Source organism: Engraulis encrasicolus, chromosome 14, assembly GCF_034702125.1.
Source record: "Engraulis encrasicolus isolate BLACKSEA-1 chromosome 14, IST_EnEncr_1.0, whole genome shotgun sequence".
In the NCBI taxonomy this organism is placed as follows: Eukaryota; Metazoa; Chordata; class Actinopteri; order Clupeiformes; family Engraulidae; genus Engraulis; species Engraulis encrasicolus.
The window spans coordinates 55,354,051-55,372,658 of NC_085870.1; the positions used below are offsets into that span (position 1 = coordinate 55,354,051).

Genomic DNA, 18,608 nt, shown 5'->3' on the forward strand with positions numbered 1-18,608 from the left:
TACAATATTCTAATGATGTGAATTCCCCAATTCATGGTTTTTTTGAGCTGGAAGACCAAAATGTGTAAAAATAAACAATTTAATGATTGGAATAGTTAAAAATCTGGGCCATGAATTTACAATCCATGACAGTTTAACATTATTGATGGAATTATGGAAATAAATCAACTTTTTCATGGTATTCTAATAAAAAGGCCTGGAGCTGTATATGATTATGATCATTAATCCATGCTGAGCAAGTTAGTAACGTCAGCGATTTGAATTTTTATTTCCGATTCGTCTAGGCTAGACCTACATGCAGACATTGCATTCCCCCCTCAACATTCTCGTCGTATTGTTTCACCGAATGATTTCATTGTTCCAAAAGCCAAGTGAACTAGATCAACATTTGCACATGTTTATGAAGATGGTCATTAATCCATGTCATCTTAAGGCAGGCATACACACTGCACGATATTTTCAATCGTGGGTATTAAGCTCCTGCTCACACTGCACGAGGGAATTTCACAATTCAAAAGTTCACATCTCATCGATGTCGAGGCCCAACACCCTCTGTATCTTGGTCTCTGATTGGCTCCCTCCTCCTGCTCTGCAGAGAGATCGTCTAAGGTTAGAGTCGCCACTTCCCCGGGTGGTACTGCACTATAGGGGCGCCAACGGAGGCGTGCAGGCTCCATTCAGGGCTGTGCTCCTTCGACAGCGACCCCAAGGTGAACTTGCAGGCATGGAGCGACCAGAGTGGGCAGGCTATATGTATGAGGCTTTGTGCTCTGTGTGTATCTGAGAGTAGCAACCAGCTGATAGCTAAGCTAGGTTTCGGGCCACCAGGCGTTGCTTGTTTTGAAAACAAGCAGAAAACAAGCGTGTTTTTAGAAAAATAACCCTTTGTGGACAACGCCTTCTTTCGATGTGACGCAACATAGAAAAGCTTTCGTGATTCGCTCGTTTATCTTCATTATTTATGTCAATTGGGAAACGCCGGGAAACACAGCCAGTCGAGGTGACACACCACTATGAAGCCTTGCATGTGAGTTAAACTTGGGGTGACCGTCCGATTTTCAAAAGGAGTGAGTAAAACTGTGTTTTATCGGAAGTTGGCCTTGAAAGGTTTGGATTGGAGTTGCAAGACCACTCATTTTCGTCAGGCAAGAAAAGTTATTTTAGTTTTTGTACGAAACTGGGTAAGACACTACAACGTGTGCCTCACGTATTTGACGTGAACCAAGGCTGAAGGTGCACAGCCAGCCCTACCGCTGCACCGTGGCTGAAGTGAAGTCACAAGTGAAGTCGACAATCACACCATTGATTATCATTAATTCTGAGGTACAACCTGTATATGGGGGAATGCAAGGTTGATCCGGAAATAGGTTTGATCAGTCCATTACAGACCAGTCAAAACATTTGACTTTCTCAGCTCCATGAGCAGCCCGGAAAGGGCGGAGACTTGGGTACCCCATGGAGAAGCTAATTCCCTGTGACTGACTTGGTTTTAGGGTGTGTCTCCTGATGGGTCCATTGAGTAGAGCTTGCGAATCTATACAGAATTACACAGGATTTGCGAGAGCAATTTCTACCGTTATTTGCCAGGAATATGCTAGCATTTTTTCCCACTTTTCTTTTGCCCTCCCTGTCACTTACTTGATTGGGTTTGGCTGTGGGGGAGAGTGCAGAGCCATGGTATGTGTTTTTTTTTTCAGGCTGACCCACTTGAATAACTTTTTTGAATGTCCTTTGTCTCTTTTTTTGTTTTTATTTACTCAAGAGTGCCTGCACAAGAGTTCCTCTGTGCCTTGGATACTAGTGTGTCTTTGCTGCAAATGGCAAATAAAGAACTTTTGAACTGTATTTTTCCACAGGCCGGCCCGAGGCCTATTCTTGACCTATTCATAACCTTCAACTTCCTCTCCTCACCACTTTCTTATCTTCCTCTCTATTCCTCTCCCATCCTTATCTCCTCTTGTATTCTCCTCTATCTTTCTTTCTCTTGTCCTTTCATCCTCGTCTCTCCCTTTCCTGCTATCCACAGGCTGGTCTAAGACCCATCTGTGAATTCATGACCTTTAACTTCTCCATGCAAGCGATTGATCAAGTCATCAACTCTGCTGCCAAAACCTACTACATGTCTGCTGGAATGCAGTCCGTCCCCATTGTATTCAGAGGACCAAACGGGGCGTCAGCTGGCGTGGCAGCCCAGCACTCGCAGGTAACACTTTCATTATCGCCAGAGTTGCCAGATGTACGATAATTGAGGTCCACAGTTTTGTCCGCTGTACGATAAAAAAAAAAAAACTCATGATGTATGATAATGGCAGCCCAGCACTCGCAGGCACACTCATTATCACAGGCATATTCTGTATGCATTATAGATATGCTATGAATTATATATATTATAGGTGCACTGTGTATATAAACCCCAACTCCACAGAAGTTAGGACCAGAGATTGCGCTAGACTTTTTCATAGTCTGTCATTTTGACAGACAGGGTCGAAAAAAATCTGTCATCGCCTATTTTTTTAATTTAACATCCTGTTTCTCAATGTGGGGGGTTGCGACCCCGCACCGGCAACAACACATGCGCAATTGCAGCAACTGAGAGTAAACAGCTGTGAATACATCCCCTTTCACTCGACATTCATTCCCCAAGTTAACTCTCTATACCGTGAATCATTTTCTCTCTTCCCCCCTATCCTCAAATTGCACTGTTAAAAAAAAACGTCTCTGATTCAGTGTTCAGCACTATGGTCACCACAAGCACTTTTTAAAAAGACGTGTGCTGGGCTTTATCCAACAGCTCTCACTCACTCTTCTTGCTCTACATGATTAATGCACCGATTGTAAGTGTAACGGAGGCTAACTAGCACAGAGTTGGCGTGGAACGTTGGTAAACCTCCCTCCGATAGCTTCATACAGTCTCGTGCCGTTGGGCCGAGAGACTAGTCTCTTGGCCCAGCGGTATCGTACTGTGTCTCCCATTGCCGAACCGTTGTAGTTGACGAGGTCGCACGTTCGATCCCCAAAGGGGGTGAACAGGTGCAAGATGACCTCCGTCACAGTGGTGCCGTGACCCGGATGGGAGTGAGGTTTAAGGGGGAGAGTGTAACGGAGGCTAACTAGCACAGAGTTGGCGTGGAACGTTGGTAAACCTCCCTCCGATAGCTTCATACAGTCTCGTGCCGTTGGGCCGAGAGACTAGTCTCTTGGCCCAGCGGTATCGTACTGTGTCTCCCATTGCCGAACCGTTGTAGTTGACGAGGTTGCACGTTCGATCCCCAAGGGGGGTGAACAGGTGCAAGATGACCTCCGTCACATAAAGCCATTGTTGAATAACATTTGCGTTGGGCTTCACACGCGTGCACGATGTAAAGGAAAGTGTCTTGCAGCAGCAGAAAGATTTAGCCCAGGCAAGCGACAAGAGCACTGACGCCTACACCAGGAAGGTGACTAGATTTCGTCCAAACTTTGTTGAAAAATGCCAGCGACGGCAGTAAAAGGAGATTCGCCACACGTAGCCCTATAGGTCTCATACCTGGACACTCATATTATCTATCAGTACAATTCATTTTGAAATGTTCTTCTTTGTTGTTTTATCTTATTTGGATGTTTATTACATTTCACTGATCCCCCGTCCCAACTTATTTGAGACGTGTTGCCCTTATCAAATTAGAAATGAGTACATATGTCCCCCAAAACAATATTTTTTCTTGGTTTTAAAGGTGCCCTATTATGCTATTTAGAATAACTTTCATTGTTAATATTTTTCTTTACTGTGGTTAGTGGAGTTAATTTTGAATGATCACTTGTTTTCATGTCCATTATTTTTTATCATTGTGTACATGCACCCTACGCCGCCTGTTTGACACGCGTGGAAGTGCAGAATGTTAGACCCTTCAACATTCTGAAATCTCGACGCAGCATGAAGCGTTTCATCAAGCATTCTATTACTAATATTACGTCAGCAGCACAGCTGTTTTTGACCTGGAATCCAACCCTGTAGCCTATGTCTAAAGTTGACAGCCAAATAGTTCACCCAATGTCCACAATTAATCTGAAAAGGACGCATCATAAGTCCCACGTTATGTTATTTGTGCGCCTTGCTGTGTCATTTGCTGAAACCCAGTCCCTATCCAATGCGAGTCTTCCGTGCATGGGCTTCAGTTTGATTTCAAAATCGCTTGGGGCAATTAGGCTGCCATTAATCTGAGAAAGGGTTGAAAGTGCTGGGTACAGGCTATTGCTTCCGATTTGAGGTTTCATGAAATAATACGCATATTGCATATGATGCGTAATAACGCGATTGTGACCATAGGCCTATATATATATATTTTTTAAACTAATAGCCATCTGCGCTGTCTTGTTTATTTCTGATATCCTGCGCTGAAGAATCTTTATCTTAAACATTATTAACGCAACAGTAGGGGCCTGATTGGTTAACCCGTTGTCTAGCCTTGCATACTGTAGCCCTAAAGTTGAAGTTATCAGCCAAGTTTACTGCTCGCAAACAGACAAGTGTCGCGCTGGTCTAGTGGGAGTCTAGATCTGCTGTTGACAGGTGGACATTTGAAGACACAAAGAATGTTCTGGGATTGAAATCAGATCATATTTCCTTGTTAATGGCAAGTTAATCTTCACAAAATAGGCTATCCAATAAGCTAATCATCTGCAATTGCTGTACACAGTTCAAAGGATAGGCCTATTTATTCAGCGAAGTTGTGGACATTTTCTTCGCTCCCGCGACAGCCCCCACCTGGCTGTCAAAGACGCAGTCCGAAATTGAAAGAGTGCGCCCAGTAAGACAAGGGCACGACTTGTCGGACTCAAACCTATCAGTTCAACGTCTGTCAGTGATATCGTGACACCCTATTTGTGATATGAACTCCGTGTTCAAATGCGTCCTGTGGTCTATTTGCAAGCCAGACTGAAGACTGAGCGCACGCGTTGTTGGCTTTTAAAAATGAGTTCCTGTTTGCTCGTTGTCTGTAGGCCTAATGCACAATGGTGATAATAAAAAATACATTTCAAGGTATTTTCAGGTGCATGGTTTCATTTTAGTAACTGCATTTCTATTTAGTCCCCGGCAGAAATGATGCGCCCACTGGATTGGTTGCGCAATGGGCAGTCCTCGATGGATTGGTTTCATACTGGGTCTTATAATAACGCCTAGGCCTAGTCTCGGTTTCGTGATTTTCTGTTCGCATTTATCGACAGGACAGGATTTTTTTATATAACAATAGGCCCTATCCGTTTCAGTTTCATTATTTTTGGCATGCCGCCCGATGACGCGACCAGTTTTAAACGACGTCACCACGTTGCTCCTGCAGATATGATGAACAAAACTGCGTTGCATTTTAATTACTGAATTGTTGCCTACGCATAGCCTATACTAACTGGCTAATCCTTGCCAACATTGCTGATGCAAACGGCTGCTGGTCATGTCGTGATATACCTATTTGGATAACATCAGCGCACGTCTTCTAATTAATGTTGTGCTTCAAGCGGCAATACTGTGTATGGTTTTCACATCTTACCAAACAAAAGTTAGTCTTGCCAACAGCATATGCAAAACGGCCCTGAAGCGAATAGAGAGAGAAAGGAGAGATTCGAGTCTTTCACCCACTTGGAAGTGTTTTGGATTCTCAGTGCGCGACCTTCCTCATTCAACTGTTTCTGACCCGTTAGCCATAGGCCTACCGACCGGTATTTTATCAATGTAAAATGCAGCTTTAATATCACAATGAAACAAAAATATATAACTTGGGCCACAGGTGAGTGTAGCCTCCAGTCTAGACCGATGCTGTAGCCTATTTGACGGAGCCGATTTAAGAATTGAAAAAAAAAAACATGCGTAATGGAATAAACATGTGGATGGCGAAATCCTACACTATCCTTGTAGGCTACACTATTCTTGTACACTATTTTGTACAATGAGTGGTGTATTCACAAATAGGATACATCTCATCACAATACTGTCAAATTCAGATAGCCTAGTCCTAGGCTATGTGGCTGCGATGAACAAATGCGCATTAGGTCTACTGTCTCTGCAGTTAATAAATGGTCTGTGACATCGTCAACACTCCATCCCATAAGCAGCAATGTTAGGTACAGCATGACGTAGACCCGTACAGGAAACAAAAGCTATAGAATGTTGAAAACCCAACCACGCGTTCTCTGACAGTTGAGAAATAGCGTTCCTGCGGCAGAGAAATTCTCCCCCAAGAGGCCAATTTGTGAAATGCAGCTTTCACCAAGCTTTTACATACAACAGATGCTGTGTAACCCAATAAATGGGTAGTGGACATGAAAAAGCACAATAGGACCCCTTTAACACTTAATATGTTGTCTTCACCATTCTCCATCTAATGAATGGATTGAATGTCGGGCCGCCATAGATTCCTCAATGTATGGGAAACACTGAATAATTTCATAATTGCTGGCTGCATTTGTTTATTTATGTATGAATTATTAAAAAGTATTTTCCTAATTCCTGTGCTGTTTACACTCGCAGTGCTTTGCAGCCTGGTATGGGCACTGCCCAGGGCTCAAGGTGGTCAGTCCCTGGAACTCAGAAGACGCCAGGGGCCTCCTGAAATCCGCAATTCGAGACGATAACCCAGGTTGGTTGGAGACAATCTAATACCTTTTTATTTGTCATTGGAACAAGTCCAATAAAATTGAGCGTTTCCTTGTTGATTGAAGCAATAAATAATTACAATACATCTCACATTCATACCCATGTAGTCTATTCCCACACACACACCCAAGTATATACAGTGCCTCACACGTCTACACCTACAGTGCTGTGCAATTGTATTTGTCACATTTGTTTTACTTTTTTGGATATTTGTCAGACTAAACATTTGCAGACCACCAAACAAATATCAACATTGAATGAACAAGGATAACCGACGTAAAAATAAAATGCAGTTTTTCAGTGATTATTTTATTTGAGGTAAATGCCATCCAAAGCTGCATGAGTCTGTGTGAAAAAGTAATAGCCACCCTGGTTAAAGGAGAAATCCGGTGTGAAATGGCTTACGTTGTGTTAAAATGTGATGCAGAGCGTTAACTTTTACCACATACCTCGCCTCCATATGTCCCCTACATTCTGAAGTTCGAGCGCTAGTCAAAGTTCCAAGAGCTAAGTGAAATTTAGCTTCTGCTGTGATGGACCGGCACCTATTAGCCATCGTTATAAAGCTCTACTTTCCATCCATTTAAGAGGTTCAAAGTTGCTCAAAGTTGCTCAATACTTTATTCCGCAGAGTCGCTGGGTTGTTGACATGTAAAACGAGGCATAGAGAACTTTGCTAGTGCACAGTTAGTTTAGAAACGGGGCCGTTTGTAGAGGCTGTGTCACAGCTCAGCTACAGCCTGCACTATAGAAGGTCTACAGTTTTGCTGCCTCAGGACATGGATGACCAGCTAAGCAAGCATGAATTCTGGTCTATACAAACAATTCCTGAAGGATAATGTCAAGCCATCCATTTATAACCATTAATTTGTGTTACATGCCTCGAAACCCTCCACTGTAGCTGATTTTAAGATAATTATTCAAAGAACAGTTGTAAAGAAGACTAAAATTGCTGGGTGTGGTTCAATAAGTTATTAGGTAGTGGGGGCAGTTACTTTTTCCACATGTTATAGGGGGTTATACAAAGAAACTGAAGCTCTGACATTTTAAGGTGGGAAGTTTCATGGATAAACAAGTCTTCAATTGCACATTGCACCAGTAAGAGCAGAGTTTGAAGGTTCAATAAACAGGGAAAGAGCACACTTTTGCTCAAAATATTGCAATGCACACAACATGTGCGACATGTCAGAGTTCAAAATAAAGGAAATTCTTGGTGCGCATGTTGCTACCACCAAGAAGGATGAACCAAATCCAGCAGGATTTAAGGGGGATTCATACTTGGCGTGACTGGCGCTACCCTCCTTCATACTTCACTCGCGACGATGGCGCGCGCCGTCACGTGACCCAAAATGACGTCACACGCCGTGGCGCGAGCTGCCGTGGCGCGAGTTCGTGCACCCCACATTTTTTGTAACTTGGCGTGCGCCACCAGCGACCATGTAGGTAGGCAGACAAAGCAGGAGTTGTGAAGAGAGGCTACAGCTACTGTAGGCTACTACAGAATGGATTCTGCATCATTTTGAGGATGATAAAATGTCCTAGAGAGTTATTTGTATCTTCTCCCTTAAATGTTGTTCAGTGAAACAATTGTTTACTTTGTTCAGAAGCACGTTGTGTTCGGCGATCTATTTATAAATTCTGCCGCCAGAACAATGCTCTCACATGATCTTGGAATGATCTGGCAATGTAGGCTACAACAAAAATCTATGTTTCAATGTGGTAAGTCACAAGTCGGACGTTCAGTAGCCCTACAGCAGCCGTGTTTGGCTTTCTATTTTTTACAACCGTAGAACCCACGCTGCGAGTTGCGAAAGATACTGCAGTTTCTCTCATGAACAGCAGAGGGCACTTCCGAAAATGCGAGCGAAAGCCTGTTTGAAGTATGAATAGTCTGGCGCAAGTGATGACGTCATTGATGGTTCTCGCGCCAAAGTGCGCACGTGAAGTATGCAGAGCCCTTAGCTGTGGACACAAGGAAGTTGTCTGAAAGGGATGTTTGGGTGACCGACCGTGTATATTGACCCTGTGGAGTTTCCAGTGAACCGTTCTGAAGAAACCAGGAGAGTTGAGGTGCACTTTTAATTCTACCGTAATTTGAACAGCTGTGGTTTTATGGGTTTTTTTTTTGATACAGTCTGGGTCAGCACCCAAACATCCCTTTCGGACACCTTCCTATTTGCGTCCACAGTTAATCCTGTTGGTTGTGGGTCATCCTTCTAGGTGGTGTGCAGACATTACCTTGGATACCTTCTTTGAGAATGATAAGAACTGATGTACAGTGTGGCCTTTGAAATGTTTAGGCAGTGCAATGCATCAGGACTTCCTTAAAGATGTTGTGTTTGGTGTCTACCTGAGGTTTTAGCTTGTTCTGGCAAAATTGGTAAGATAAAATGACAAGATAACTCTTGGATCTTGAGCTCATAGATGCCTCTAATTGTTGTGTTCTCTTTTCCAGTTGTTTTCCTTGAGAATGAACTGATGTACGGTGTGGCGTTTGATATGCCAGAAGACGTCCTATCCAAAGACTTCACGGTACCCATCGGAAAGGCCAAGGTTGAACGACAAGGTAAAATAAAATGCTAAATTTAAATCAATTTCTATGTATTCATTAAAAAGGCACGCAAACTTGCCACTTTTCGGTGAAATTCGCCCTTTTGAAATGAAAATGGGTCATTTCTGTGAATCGTGCCGATCCGAGGAGAAAATATTCCGGGGGGGGGCGGGGGCGGGGGGTGTCGAGCGAGTTGTATACCGCAGAAAATGTCATACAGCTCAATGGCAAATTACTGGAGAGATGCCACCACCGACAATGACGTTTGACCAATCACAGTCTTTGTGTTTGTCAGCACAGCCAATAACAAGAACGAGCTCAATCTAAGTCCCGCCCTGGCTTCATACTTCGAAAGACAGCGCAAAACTGTGTTTCTGGTCGGCTTGGCTGTGTAGTTGCAGCTCCAGGCCACTTTATTAGAATAGCGTGAAAACGTTGATTTATTTCTATAATGCCATCAATAATGTTAAACTGTCATGGATTATAGATTCATGGCCCAGTTTTTTAACTATTCCAATTATTCAATTCTTTACTTTTACATATTTTGGTCTTCCAGCTCAAAAAACCCATGAATTGGGGAATTCGCATCATTAGAATATTGTAATAAAATCACATTTTTCTTCATCAAAATTCAGGTCACATTAAATCAGTTGAAATCTGGTATTTTCTACATACAGTAACATGCAATGTTCAATACTTGGTTAGGACTCTCTCTGTCTTAATAACGGCCATGATGCGTTTAACATTGAAGTCAATGGCAGAAACAGTGCATGGGAGTAATGGAAGCCCAGATATCCTTGATGCTTTGCTGTCAGCTGTTCTTGTTTGTTGACTTGGTGTCACACTTCAATCTTCAATATACCCTGTAGATTTCCATGCCACGTTTTGGCGCTAACTCACCAGTTTAATTCTAAATCAGCAGAAATATAACCACATTGAAAATGAATGGGGTTTTATTTCTGTTGAGTCAGAATTAAACTGGTGAGTTAAGTTCTTGAAGTAGAACGCTGCTTCTGCTACCAGTCTCTGATAAAGGCGTACATTTAACCCTTTTGACACCAGGTGTTCTCTCCCTTATACCTGTAGTAAAGTGCATTCAACTATTTATCCATCAGAATTGTTGAGCCATTTTTAATTTGTTAATTTAAAGGCATTTGATTAACATTCATCAGATTTTTTCATAGGCCATTAAAACATGCGTGGGACCCTCAATTAAATGCAAGTTGTCAATTACTGACCATATGGATGCCTGGTTTCTGTAGGCCTACAGATCAGTTCCTCCTTGCTACTGCTGCTTACACTATGTGTTTACCCTAGCTACACTATAGGCAAAGTAGTCATACAATATTGTTTATTATCATACAGCCGTCTCCAAAAGTATTGTCGCCTATCCATCTGTTATATCTGGAATAACAGCTAATAACCTGACTTTCAATTAATCACATTGCTTCAGAAGTCACTCATATGAAAACTACAACCCTCTCGAATGAAAATGTATGAACAAAAATAAATGTCATGCACCAAAGAAAGATTGACCCTTCAATGAACACAGACAGGGCAGATTTTCACGATACAAAAGTTTTGTCGCCTATCGAACATTATGTGAAAATGAGCAGATAAGTCACTTCAAAACACAAAAATACACAGATCGGGTGTCATACTTAATCACTGAATCACTCTCACCTCTTCAAAAGCATGGAAAGCAACACAATGAAAAACAATGAAGATCAATGAGAGATGGTGACATATTTGCTATTCGTAGAGCAATATATGTTTAACTTCATGATTTAATCAATGATAAAAGGCCTCAAACACCTACAGCATGCATGCAGCTCCTCATAATGTATCCCTACCAGGTTTCACTTTATGCACCATTTTTCTTTTTTCATATTCTTCATCTCCAACACCATACAGTTTTGATGCTATCAGTTCTAAAATGGTTGATCTTGGGATCATGAGTATGAGTCTGGTATCGGTATCGGCTGCCGATACTGCTCATTATACTCGTACTCGTACTCGTCAAGCACTTGCCGATATGAGGAATGATACTGCTATTACACAAAACAGTGCATAATCTTGTCACGTTCTGTGGACTTGAAAGCAGCATGGGAAAAAGTGCCACCTCATACATTTAATAACATTTAAATCTACATGGAAATGGACAATACAAATATCACAGGTGGAAAAAAACAAGGCCATGCATTTATTTTCATTGTATTTTGGTGGTAAAAGGTATCTGTGTCGGTACTCGGTATCGGCAATCAGGGCTTGATATTAACTTTTTCACTCACCGGCCTCTGTGCCTAGTGTTTTTACCAATTCACTAGCCATTCACCTATTCTACTAGCCACAATTTTGATATTAGTTTTTTTTTTTTATCATGATGATACTGTACATCTTACTTCAGAAGATGGGTTGCTAATGCAAGAAGATGAGTGCATAGCTTTCTAGATGGAAATAAATCAAACAAATACCAACAGAGTAACTGAGCATTTTCTTTAACTTAAATAGAAAGACTTGATACAAAAGGGGTCAAATATATTATGAGCCAAATTGGCTAGTGACACTGAAATTGTTACTAGCCACAGCCAAGTTTTACCAGCGTTTGGCCGGTTGGCAGGTGCCAGTGTAAAGCCCTGTCGGCAAGTACACACATTAATGTACTCGTACTTGTATCGGTTTTCAAAAAAGTGGTATAAGTCAGGCATGAAAATCCCTCACCTTTCGGCGAAATTCGCCGTTTTGAAATCTAAATGGGAATTTCAAACCGTTCTTGCGACCCTGCGATAGCACGATCATGAGGCAAAATCGCTTGTCGTTACCCCATGTACACTGCACGATGCGAGACTGACGATTGACCTGCGATTGAGCAAGAAATCGGTCCGTCACTCAAAGTCGTGCGAGTGCCAAATCGGGGCAAAATCGGGGCAAAAGTCGCACAGTGTAAGCCCAGCTTTAGTCAATCGTTTGACACGGGACAAATTGTTATAGGAATCATGCCAAGTTTTTTGTAATCCCTTTGGTAGCCTACATCTAAAGGACATATTAAAAATCTACCGATTTATATTCAGTGGAACACAATCAAACAGTTTTTTTCACGGTCAAAGTTGGAGCTTTCCTATTATTATTTTTTTTAGGGAAACAGATAGGCCTATATACCAGGTGAATGGACTAAAATGTGAGTTTGGATACAATTTCAGTAGTTTATCCAAACTGTGACAAAGATTTTTTGTAGAGGTGCTCCGATCGCTCGGCTGCCATTCATGATCGGCCGATAATGGCCTAAAATAGCCTGATCGGTGATCGGAAAAACATGCCGATCAAAAAAACGATCAAGAGATATTAAATTCCTCACGCAACCATTTTGGCTTTCCACCTGGCGCTGCATAGGCGCTGGCTCTGCACAGCTGCAACTGCACTAAAAGATGACATCTTTGCTTGTCTATTAATTTTCGGCATTCCCCCGTTACGTTCATTTTCACCATTCATAATCATATCTGCATCAACAATGATCTGATTGCGATTCATGCGCCGTTTACCTGACGCTTGTAATTTGCGAATGACTTGTCAGTCTCGCAATGTTCGCTATTTTGAGTTACAGCCTGTATGGAAGTTGCCTGTCAGCACACAACAACTAAATGTTTCCAAAACAAACATATCAACTGTATTGTTTTTAAAGTTGTAGGCTAATTGACAGCCAGTTCATTAGTTTGTAGTCGCTGCAACACCAAACAGCATCAGAATGAGAGAGGGAGAGTGGACGGTGAAACTCATGAGTCTGTGTGCAGGGAATTCTACAACCTATGACAGTGTTACAGAGAAAGAGGGGCTTTCCTCGCAGACACGCTGTGTTGTGCGTGTTGCATGTTCTTTCAAGTGAAGGTTTTTTTTTCTTGTTTTGTGTATGTAAAATCTCCTAAATCAAGTGTTTCAATTTTAATGTAATTTGCGATTGACTACTCCTCGCCAGTTAGCCATTTTACGTTATAACCTGTGTAGTTGCCTCGGTCAACACGCGACAACTTCACGTTGTCAGCACAAACATGTCAACGTTATTGTTTTCAAAGTTGTAATTGACAGTCAGTCGATTAGTTTGATAGTCGCTGAAACACTTACGGCAACAGATGAGGTTACCTGTAGAGCTTGAGAGAGAGACGCTCAGACTCAGAACGGTAGCGGAGCACTGCAGCTGTGGACGGTGACAGAGAGGGGAGGGGCTCTCCTCACGAGGCTGCTCAGCGACAGGGTTTTTTTCTCGTATGTAGAAGACTGTAATGTTTCAATTCAATCTTAAATAGTTTAGTAATTATATGCAATAACTTATAAATTGATTAATACTGTAGACTTAGGCTATATTACCAACACTAGTCTGAAAGATAACAATAGTAATAATAATAATAATTATAATAATACATTGTGAAAGAGATATGTGCAAATTAAGATTGATTGGTTTATGGGCAGAAATGGTATTCAATAAGGATAATTAATAGGCTATTAAAAAAATAGGAAATAATTTCTGTGATCGGCAATGATCGGTGATCGGCAGATAGAGTTTTGGTGATCGGTATCGGTGATCGGGCCAAAAACATCTCTAATTTTTTGCATTACAAGTTGTCTGAAATATGATGATTAACTGTTCAAACGAGATCACAACCAGGCAAGCGTTGAGGGGACATTGGATAGTGAGGAGGGGTGCTTATGCCATTGGGGGGCATTAGTCTATTTTATTTATTTTTAAGGGGGGCATTGGCAGGGTTTTGATGAGGTCAATGGGGTGTTAGGAAGCGTATGATGAGGTCAAGGGGGAATTTTTTTTTTTTTCCAAAGGCTGAGAACCAAAACCCATTCTATCTGTCCGTCCGTCCGTCCGTCCGTCCGTCCGTGCTCTACGAATAGCAAATATGTCACCATCTGTCATTGACCTCCATTGATCTTCATTGTGTTGCTTTCCAGGTCTACAATAATAGTAATAATAATAATAATAATAATAATAATAATAATAATAATAAATAATAATAATAATAATAATAATGCATTTTATTTGAAAGCGCCTTTCAAAAAACTCAAGGACACTGTACAGAGAGAGGCAAAATAAAACAAGACAGATAAACAGATTGTAAACGAAAAATAAATAAATAAAAATAAAATAAAACAAAATAGAGTTAAAGAATCATAAAGAATAGGCTAACTGAAACAGATGAGTTTTAAGTCTGGATTTGAACAGAGGTAATGACTAAATATTGCAGATGTCAGGGGGAAGCGCATTCCACAGTAGAGGAGCAGAGCAACTGGAAGCTCTGTTCCCCATGGTGCTGAGACTGGCAGAAGGGACAGAGAGGAGAATGAAGGAAGTGGAACGGAGGGGGCGGGAGGGAATAGCAATGTGAATAAGATTAGATAAATAAGGAGGGGCAAGATTGTGGATAGCCTTGAAGGTGTGGAGAAGTATTTTAAAGTGAATTCCAGTGGAGATGTTGGAGTGCAGGGGTAATATGGTGACAGGAAGGGGTTTTAGTTATGATGCGGGCAGCTGAGTTCTGGACCAGTTGGAGCTTGTGGAGAGATTTTTGAGGGAGACCAAAGAGGAGAGAATTACAGTAATCAATGCGAGAGGTGACAAGACTGTACAAGAATGGAGGTAGAATGGGAGGTGAGAGAGGGGCGAAGACGGTTAATGTTGTGTAGGTGGAAATAAGCAGACCGTGTGATGTTGTTAATGTGGGAGAGGAAGAGAGCCATCAAGCATGACACCCAAACTCTTATCCAAAGTAAATAGTTTCTCCTTCCCAATTGATAAGGTGGATTTGGTGCCTATAAGTAGGACTTCAGTTTTGTTAGAATTCAGTTTCAAAAAATTTGAGGTGAACCAGGATTTGATTTCAGAAAGACAGGTGGTGAGGGAGGGGAGAAGGGAGTGTCAGAGGGTTTGCCAGATAAATATAGCTGGGTGTCATCAGCATAGCAATGGAAATTAATTTTGAATTTGCGGAAGATATTACCAAGGGGAAGGAGGTAGGTGATGAAGAGGAGGGGCCCCAGAACAGAACCTTGAGGCACACCAGAGGTGACAAGCGAGGGCTTGGATTTAAAAGACTTCATTTGAATAAATTGAGAACGGCCAGAGAGATAAGAATGGAACCAGTTAAGGGGTGTGTTACTTATGCCAATTGAGGAGAGTCTGTGGAGAAGGATGGAATGAGAGATGGTGTCAAAGGCTGCACTGAGGTCATGAGCAGGTCATTAGTGATTTTAACTAGGGCTGTTTCTGTGCTATGTCGGGGGCGAAAGACAGACTGGAAATGCTCATAGAGGGAGTTAAGAGTTAGATGGGAATGGAGTTGAGAAGCTACAATTTTTTCTAGAATTTTGGAGATGAACGGAAGGTTGGAGATTGGGCGGAGGTTGTTGTAGTCAGAGGGATCAGAGCCAGGTTTTTTTTAGTATAGGGGTGACAGCAGCAACTTTGAAAGAGAGTCTACAGTACCAGTGGAGAGTGAGGAGTGGATGATGGCAGAAATGAAGGGACAATGACCCTAAACATACACCTAAGGCCAAAGTTGATTTTGTGGAGAGGTCAGAGTGAATCAGTGATTGAGTATGACACCCGATCTGCGTATTTGACGTGTTTTGAAGTGACTTATCTGCTCATTTTCACATTATGTTCATTAGGCGACAAAATTTTTGTCTTATGAAAATCTGCCCTGTCTGTGTTCATTAAAGGTTCAATCTTTCTTTGGTGCATGAAATCTGTTTTTGTACATAAAACTTCATTCGGGAGGGTTGTAGCTTTCATATGAGTGACTTCTGAAGCCAAGTGATTAATTGAAAGTCAGGTTATTAGCTGTTATTCCAAACAGATGAATAGGCGACAGAACTTTTGGACACGGCTGTATATAGTTGTATGTATTAGGCTTACATTTCATTATAATATTAATTTTATTACATTGCTATAACGCCTCACCCCGAGCGGTGGTCTTATATTTTATCATCAGAAGTCTTATATTTATCTTAAAAAGTCTTGAATTTGGTGATCAAAAATGTGCAGAAACCCTGGTGTGTGTGTGTCTTTTCCGTCCAGGTAATCACATCACCCTGGTGTCACATTCCCGTATGGTCGGCTTCTGTCTGGATGCGGCAGCTGTCTTGGCCAAAGAGGGCATTGAATGCGAGGTGAGCATATGAACTGGAACTTTTATACCTGTATACCAAAGGCCATCTTTGCTATCGGAGCGACTGAAGGTAATTCTCTATGGATTGTTGGCGAATAATTGCCTGGTTAACACCAGCCCTAATCACTAGTGAGATTAGGTCTAGGGACCTGCCTTTTGTAAATTCCTTAGGGGGCAGAATACTTGGCTATTATGACGCACTGCCCTGCTCTCTGATTGGACAGAGACAGGGACCATGATCTTGTCCATTGTGAGTCATCCTCGCCAGACTGTCTTTCAGATCGAAACGATTGTGTAGAACTAAAGGCAGTATGGGAGTTCACAGGCTAGGCGAATAAGCTATGACACGGTTTGGCGAAAACCAGAGCCGTCTAATAAGACAGTTGTGATTACCGGGGACCAGGAAGTCGGTGATGTGATTCACATAGATTAAAATATTTCTAAATAGCAACTTTCTGTTCGCTGGAGATTAGCACAGAACCATTACATGCCAAAAAAGATTAAGTGCAAACGAATTACATTTACCTTTACCACATTTTCTGTGTTCTGCGGCCACCTCCCGGAACTAAGTAACTACCTCTATTGGAACTATGGTCAATGGCGATTTACATGTTAACGCTTCGTGGGTCTCCATGAGAGCTGCCATTGCCGTGTACCATTGATTGGACCATTGAGGTCTATGGGAGTGACATAACTCTTATTAGACGGCTCTGGCGAAAACCAATTGGAATGTTCATATCTCTGAATGTCCCTGGCTGACAAGCCAGAGTGGTTATGTGATTAGCTAAATCAAACATGTCAGTGTCGCTTCCAGAGCAAATACAGCAAATTCATGGTGATCACAGATTCTCTATACCAGATACGCCACTGGCTGGTTTCACAGTGTATTTCCGGTTTCCGAAACGAGGCAGGTTTGTATTAGTTCTATGGCAGATTTAGAGCTGAAGGGGCAGTTCCACCCTTATCCACGTGGCGGCCCGGAGACCAGAATGAATGGAGTCATATGGAGCAAAACCCCTCATGGTGCCTTTATCTCAGTATATGATTTTTTCTCGTGTAATTCGGATGTTGCTTTCGAAAGACTATATATAGAAAATACACACGGCTGAGTTTTGGATCTTTTGAGCCACGCATATGCTTAAAAAGTGATTTTAGGTGTCTATGACGTCACATCCTTAGCAAAATGCTAGCGAGTAGTGAGCAACAAAAACGCCTCCTGTAACAAATCAAACGGACATATGTGCTTTTTTATTATACTGTTGAGTGAAACCCTTATTGAAATCTCCAGAACGACATTCAAATCTGAGCTTTGTTGATGAAACCTGTTTGAAAATTAAGATTTTTAGCATCTAGCTCCATTGGGTCCCATTCATTCTGGTCTCCGGGTGCACGACTAGTGGAGAACTCATTGGAACTGCAGCCAAAAACCATAGAACTAATACCAACAACTGGTACAATGGGGCTTAATGGCGAGTGGCAAGGCTGTTCTATAAGGGCTGTGGTGATATTTCTTCAGCTTCACTGTAGCTTAGGTATTTTCTGGTGTACACAAAGTTGTGCTTTCACTTCTCACACCCATTTAGGATGCTGCTTTGTTTAGGATGCTACTTTGTACAATTTTGAAAAGTCTTTGGATACAGTAGCCTAAAAGAGGAAGCAAGGATGAATGAACCAGGCATGAAAATCCCTCACCTTTCAGCGAAATTCGCCGTTTTGAAATCAAAATGGGTCATTTCTGTGAATCGTGTAGATCCGAGGAGAATTTTTTTGGGGGGGGGGTCGAGGATAAAAGTGTAGCGCCAACTTACTGTATCATTGTGTAGCGCTCTACAGCAGAAAACTTCATACAGTTTCAGGAGAGATTCCACAACTGACAGTGACATTTGAAAAATCACAGTATTTTTAGTTTCGCCACAGCCAATAACAAGAGCTCAATCGAAGTCCCGCCCTTCATACTTATCTTTGAAAGCGTTTTAAACAGGTGAAGCTTTGGAAAAGTGTAGCGCCAACTTACTGTGTCATTGTGTAGCGCTCTACCGCAGAAAACTTCATACAATTTAAGGAGAGATTCCACAACTGACAGTGACGTTTGACAAATCACAGCATTTGTTGCTGTCGGCACAGCCAATAACGTCAACGAGCTCAATCTAAGTCCCGCCCTTCATACTTATCTTTGAAAGCGTTTTAAACAGGTGAAGCTTTGGTCTGCGGGGCTGGCGTGGTTGTATCAAATATCTTTCTTTTTAGTTCTAGAACATCT

At 41.9% G+C, this 18,608-nt stretch overlaps 1 protein-coding gene across 1 annotated transcript in view; it reads left to right on the forward strand.

The window, feature by feature from the left end:
- The window catches only part of pdhb (pyruvate dehydrogenase E1 subunit beta), a 43,313-nt gene that overhangs the window by 17,308 nt on the left and 7,397 nt on the right, over window positions 1-18,608 (forward strand). Inside the window, exons 6-9 of the mRNA XM_063216176.1 lie at window positions 2,027-2,203; window positions 6,503-6,611; window positions 9,084-9,194; window positions 16,258-16,349. Of these exons, the coding sequence (XP_063072246.1) occupies window positions 2,027-2,203; window positions 6,503-6,611; window positions 9,084-9,194; window positions 16,258-16,349 (489 nt within the window). The remainder of the gene's footprint in view (window positions 1-2,026; window positions 2,204-6,502; window positions 6,612-9,083; window positions 9,195-16,257; window positions 16,350-18,608) is intronic.